General features: G+C 41.3%; 1 protein-coding gene across 1 annotated transcript in view; it reads left to right on the top strand.

Moving 5' to 3' along the window:
• The first annotated feature begins 397 nt into the window (after positions 1-397).
• Positions 398-6280, top strand: part of MPP4 (MAGUK p55 scaffold protein 4) — a 40764-nt gene continuing 34881 nt past the window's right edge. The window contains exons 1-3 of the mRNA XM_004601413.2: positions 398-1047; positions 2074-2195; positions 5967-6044. Coding sequence (XP_004601470.2) covers positions 912-1047; positions 2074-2195; positions 5967-6044 — 336 coding nt within the window. The 5' untranslated portion in view covers positions 398-911. The remainder of the gene's footprint in view (positions 1048-2073; positions 2196-5966; positions 6045-6280) is intronic.

Below are 6280 nucleotides of genomic sequence, written 5' to 3'. Positions count from 1 at the left end.
AAAAGGAGACAGAGAGAGAGAGAGAAGAAAAGCACCTGCCATAGAGGCAGCAAGGGGGTGGGGGATGGGGGGCAATGGGAGGGAACCTGGGGGCACTGGTGCTGGAAAATGTACACTGGTAGAGGGATGGGTGTTGGAATACTGTACGACTGAAATTCAATCATGAACAGCTTTTTAATTGTCTATATCATACTGATTCAATAAAAGAGTTAGAAAGAGAAAGAGAGAAAGAAAAAGAAGATGTGCCACAGAAACCTGAGGAGGACAGGCAAGCCCTGTTTTAGAACTCATGTAAGTTGTTAAGATAGATGATCTCTGTCTCTGCACTCTTGCATGAGCAAAATAGAAACTTCTGGGGACCAGGGCTCAAGTGCAGGAGCCCTGGTTCACTCCCCAATGCCACATAGTCCCTCCCAGCACCACTGAGAGTAACCCCCTGCCTCCCAACATACTGCCTGTGGCTCTAAGATATAAAATTCCACCTTCTTAATCCACTGTTGTCTTAGGTTTCTATTTGTTGAAACAAGTAATAAAGAAAGTAAACTTAAATATTACGTTCCAATAGCAGCCCACAACAGAGTCATGAAAGACTGTAGAGAGGAAACTGGCCATCTGAGTAGAGTAGGGCAAGGGAAGCCTCTGAACCCTGAATGATGGCTGATGATGAAATCCATTCTGCAAAGGGGAAGAAAGGGAATACATCATTTGCTTTCCAAGATTTAGGTGGAGTATCTTAAGTAGTTTTCTCCTTTCACATGGCCAGTGATTTTGAGATGGTTAATATATAAGGCAGGTCTGTTTTATAGTTTCATGGATTCCTATGTGCATTACAATGCCTGGTGTGCTCAGAAAATGCTGTTGAAAATATATCCCAGTATGTTTAGAGCTGCCTTGGTTGAGTGAGTCCTGTGATGATCTTTATTGATCTGTTTCTTAGTTGTGAACTTTTACTAGAAGCTTCAGCAGAGAGAATGACACAGTCAGACATAGCTGAAGGTCCGTCTGAGAAGTACATGGAGTTTTCTACAGCTGCCAACCCAGAGAATGGTATGTGGCTCCAGGACTCCTTTTCTAGACCTGACAGTTTTAGAAGATTGTTCTAGACATGTGGTTAAGGGCTGGAGAGATCAGTCTATGGGTCAAGCGCATGCGTAGTATTTGAGAACTCTTAGTTTAATCTCTGGCACCGCATGGCCTCTGAAACATCACCAGGAACAACCCCCAAACACAGAGTTGAATGTAGCTGCCAGCAAAACTGGGTATGACCCCAAAGTCAAATAAAAAAATATAAAACTAAACAACTAACTAAAGTATGTATGTGATCAAATAAATGGGCAGAACTTCTAATTGGTTTTCTGTGATTCCTGTATGGGCTTTTCATACTGTTGACTATCTCCCTACATCCTCTCCGTTGTAAGTCTTGGCAATTTTCAAGGCAGGATGGAAAACCCAATGTGGTGAATTTCAAACACATTTTTCCTACCCTATGATATTTTTTGGTTAAACTTAAATCTTCGTGACTTGTTCACTTTCCAAGTATCACTGCAACACATAGCGTTCTTGGGAAAGGCTTGTAAAACTAAAATCAAACATTTACTAAAATTTGTTCTTTATCCAATGTAATCCCAAGATAAGCATGAGAAACATTGAAGGTTTCCAATCACAAACTAGAAATTTTTAGACAGGGGAAGAAATGATAATTCTATGGTGAAAAATAAAGGAGGAGGGTCTAGAAAAAAAAAAAACACTTCATAATTGCCAGAGGGTGGTGAAGTGATAGACTATGCTCTCCTGCTATCCTCAGCTGAATGTTGGAATTTTCATTCTGCTGAAAGTTCCCCATGAGCTGTGGGAAAGCCAACATGTCATCCTTTCTCCCCAGGGAGCTGCGTGTCAGAGGGTTGTGTGACTTCCTCAAGTTCACACTAACTTCTCCGAAGCACTGCTATAGAGATCTTTTGAGCTCAAGTCCAGTGTTTGCCCTTCCCCTGAACCTCGTGTGACTGAGGAGCTGCCTTTCACACATTTACTTGCACCCCACCCACTACCCATCTCTGTCATCTCCTTTTCTAGGACTCTCCCAAATCCTGAGGCTTGTGCTGAAGGAGCTGGATCTGTTCTACCGTCGTGACATGATGGGCGTGTGTCTGCTGTACGATCTCCTTCACACGCCCTGGCTGCAGGCACTGCTGAAGGTCAGCCTGTCTGGTCAGGTTCCACAGAACTGCTCACACCTGGAACCGTGGCCAGTGGAAGGAAATTGAACCTGCAGGTCTAGGGATGCAGCCCTCTGAGAAGAGTTTAGGAAGGAATTCACTTCCGTGAAAAAGGCACTGCAGCTCCCTTTTCTCCCCAGTAAACTAATGCCCTTTGGCAACTCCCCCAGCACCTCTACTACTAACTGCCATCAGAGGCCCACTCAGGACAAACAAAACGCTTTCCCAAAGGATTCCTCTTTGTTTTCTCAAGGGATCTATAATCCTGTTTACATATAAGATTTTTTTGTTTGGGGGTATCCCAAGCAGTTTTCAGGTCCAGCATTGCTGGGGGCCTCCATAGCCATAGCCAATGATGCTCTGGGAACCATGTGATGCTGGGAATTGAACCCAGGTCAGGTACAAGCCACACATGTGCTCTAATCATTGCACTGTCACCTATGTGCCAGAATACAACTTAGGCATTTTGTTTAAAATGTATACTTTGGTACAAGTTTTAGTCTGAAGATCTATTTTTGATCTTACTAAAATTTCTTGCACTGTGTATTAGTATCCACTCTGTACTAGAATATTCTTTCTCTGAGCAGATGTTTTCATAAGAAAGTTCATTTAAAGCTATTTTAGGGGATAGGAATGTGTCCTTAAGAAACTTGGTCAGCCTCCAGTGCTGGCATGGATGTGGGGAAAAAGGGATGCTCCTTCACTGTTGGTGGGAATGCCGACTGGTCCAGCCTTTCTGGAAAACAATATCGACAGTCCTTCAAAAACTAGAAATTGAGCTTCCATATGACCCCGCAATTCCACTTCTGGGAATATATCCCGAGGATGCAAAAGAGCACAGTAGAAATGACATCTGTACCTATATATTCATTGCAGCACTGTTCACAATAGCCAAAATCTGGAAACAACCCGAGTGCCCTAAAACAGATGACTGGTTAAAGAAACTTTGGTACATCTACACAATGGAATACTATGCAGCTCTTAGGAGAGATGAAGTCATGAAATTTGCTTATAAATGGATAAACATGGAGAGTATCATGCTAAGTGAAATGAGTCAGAAAGAGAGGGACAGACATAGAGGGACTGCACTCATTTGTGGAGTGTAGGGTAGCATCACATGAGGCTGACACCCAAGGACAGTAGATACAAGGGCCGGGGGATTGCCCATAGCTGGAAGACTGCTTCATGAGCGGAGGGGAGAAGGCAGATGGAATAGAGAAGGGATCACTAAGAAAATGATGGCTGGAGGAACCAGTTGGGATGAGAGATGCATGCCAAAAGTAGATAAATGGACCAAGCATGATGACCTCTCAGTGTCTGTGTTGCAAGCTATAATGCCCAAAAGTAGAGAGAGAGTATGGGGAATATTGTCTGCCATAGAGGCAGGGGAAGGGTGGGAAAGGGTGGGTATAGCCGGTATATTGGTGGTGGGGAATGTGCACTGGTGGAGGGATGGGTGTTTGATCATTGTGAGATTGTAACCCAAACAGGAAAGCTTGTGACCCTCTCACGGTGATTCAATAAAATTTAAAAAATTTTTTAAAAAAAGAAAGTGGTTCAATAAAATTTTAGAAATTTTAAAAATTAAAAAAAAAGAAACTTGGTCAGCCTCATGATGTAATCTAATAGATCAGTCATTAAAAGGAGCCAGAGAGATGGTTCAAAGGGCTGAGAGCATGCTTGGAAATGGGAAGTCTGGGTTTGCACCCTGCACCCAGCACTCTGCCCCCAAAGCACTGAGCTAGAATTAGTTCCTGAGCACTGTTGGGTGTGGCCCCCAAACAAAAAATAAACAAAATAAAACATAATAAGGAAAAATGTGGCAATGTTTTTAGCATAAGCAAAGAAGTACTCCCTATAGCACCTTCTAAAACACCTTTTTTTCATTTTTTAAAAGTATCTCATTTTACTACATTGTAGCTATGCCTGCTGTTAAGTAATACTAGCACTACTTAAAAAAATAAAATAACACCACATAATAGTCACACCCCACTCTTTTGCAAATATATACATATATTTGGTGTAAGATCTATGAATACTATGCTGTGAAATGGCATAATGTATTTTTCTCTAACCTTACTTTCACTATATGAAAACAGGATTGTGCAGATCTGGATATGTAGTTTCCACACATGGTGGATGGAAAAGTGTGTGGCTCTCGGTGAGCACTATCCAGGCCAAGTACTCACATATTTCTTAGTTGTGCTCATGGTGTGAGGTCACATGCATTAGTTGCAGTGCTAATAAATACCTCATTTTCTCACTAAGCCACCCACTGAGCTCCGATTTCCTTATCTAGTCATCCATAGTTATACACTTGGGTTCTTTCTCTGTCTCAACTAATATGAATAATGAACTTACAACTACCTCTAAGAAGTAGTGCTTTTATTTCCTTCAGCTATCTACCTAGAAAAGGTATATGCAGTGAAATATTATTGAGCCACAGAAAAGAAGAAAATCTTTCTTCTTGCCACAACATAGATAGACATGGAGAGCAATACACTAAGTGAAGTCAGTTAGAGAAGGACAAAAGCTATTTATCTCAGGTATATGTTGACTCTTAACATGGCATAACTTACAGATGCTGTGTGGAAAGATAATTGTTAGAAGCCAGGGATTAGGGGTTGGGAATATGCTGATCAAAAGGTATAATCTTCCAATAATCAGATGATTTCTGGTGAATCTAATGTCCAAATGGAGATGATTTCTGGTGAATCTAATGTCCAGGGCTGGCATTGAGCCAGAGGGGAAAGCATCATCGTCTCAGACCTAGATGGAGAAAAACAGGGCTGACCTCCATTTGCCAGAGAAATGAGCCTCCTAAAACAAAATTAAGGCTGTACTGTGGAGCTGTTTTTGGTGGACTCTTCTCAAGCCTTGTCCTAAACTAGAAAAATGTTTGTAAAGATCTACAGAGATCAAGCTGTAATTTTAACATATGAACTTTCACTGAATAATTAAGTGAATAAAATCAGATGAACATTATGTAAGAGCAGAGTACAAATAATCGGGTAGTCTTCAGCCCCTTTTCCAGATGCTTGGGTAAATCGAGAGTCCTGGGCTCATTCCCTGCTCAGCCGCTCAGGATCCAGGTGCTCAGAGAACTTTATCCCCAAACCTCTGTTGGCCTCAGCCCTGATGACCCCACTTTTTTAAATTGAATCATAGTTACAAATATTATTTATGATTAAATTTCAGGTGTATAATGTTCGAATACTGATCCCTTCACCCATCTCCACTTCCCTCCACTGATGTCCCTAGTTTCCCCCATCCCTTACTCCCCAGGCTGCCTCTCCTTTACTTTTCTCCTTTAGGCACTGTAGTTTACTATACTGTAACTGAAAGGGTATCGTAATGTCATTTTACCTCCTTTCGTTACCATTTCTTGATCAGAGTGATCACTTCCCCCTATCATTGTCGTAGTGGTTCCTTCCCCATCTAATTCCTTTCTCGTACTGTAGCAAGCTTCCAACTAAGGACCAGTTCTTCTGCCCTTCAGCAAACCCCACTCTTAACAAAAGTTTGAGTTTCTTTTAACTAATAAAATTGATTGGAAAAGATCAATTCCCAGTGGCAACCAATAGCATTTGAAGCATTAGAACAAATTCGAGTTTCCTTATCTTTAACAACTAGTGATATCTTTAAAGCTGGCACACTTATGTTACTTGGCTGAGTGTGCCATTGCCCACACTCTTCCTTCCCGCTGGCCCACCTCACCCCTTGCCCTTTCCCCACTGTGTCCTTTTTCAGGTGTATGACTGCCTCCAAGAATTTAAAGAAAAGAAATTTATTCCTCACAATTTCCATGCAAAGGCACTGTCCTGTGAGGTTGGTATTTTTATTTATTTATTTATTTATTTATTTTGAGATTGGAAAATTTTCACTCAATCATTACTAGAGCTTTAATGTGAAGCTATCCTAGTCTAAACAAATTAAAGACTATTGGAAATGATGATGATAATGACTCATTTAATAAGGGTTTCTCACAGCTTTAACAGGGGGAAGATCTCACTAAATTAAAAACAACCCCTTATTTTCAGTATGTGTCCATTTATTTATTTTTC

This window comes from Sorex araneus, chromosome X (genome assembly GCF_027595985.1).
Source record: "Sorex araneus isolate mSorAra2 chromosome X, mSorAra2.pri, whole genome shotgun sequence".
NCBI lineage: Eukaryota > Metazoa > Chordata > Mammalia > Eulipotyphla > Soricidae > Sorex > Sorex araneus.
Note: the sequence above shows the minus strand (reverse complement) of the source record. Positions and strands in the feature narration are given on the sequence as shown.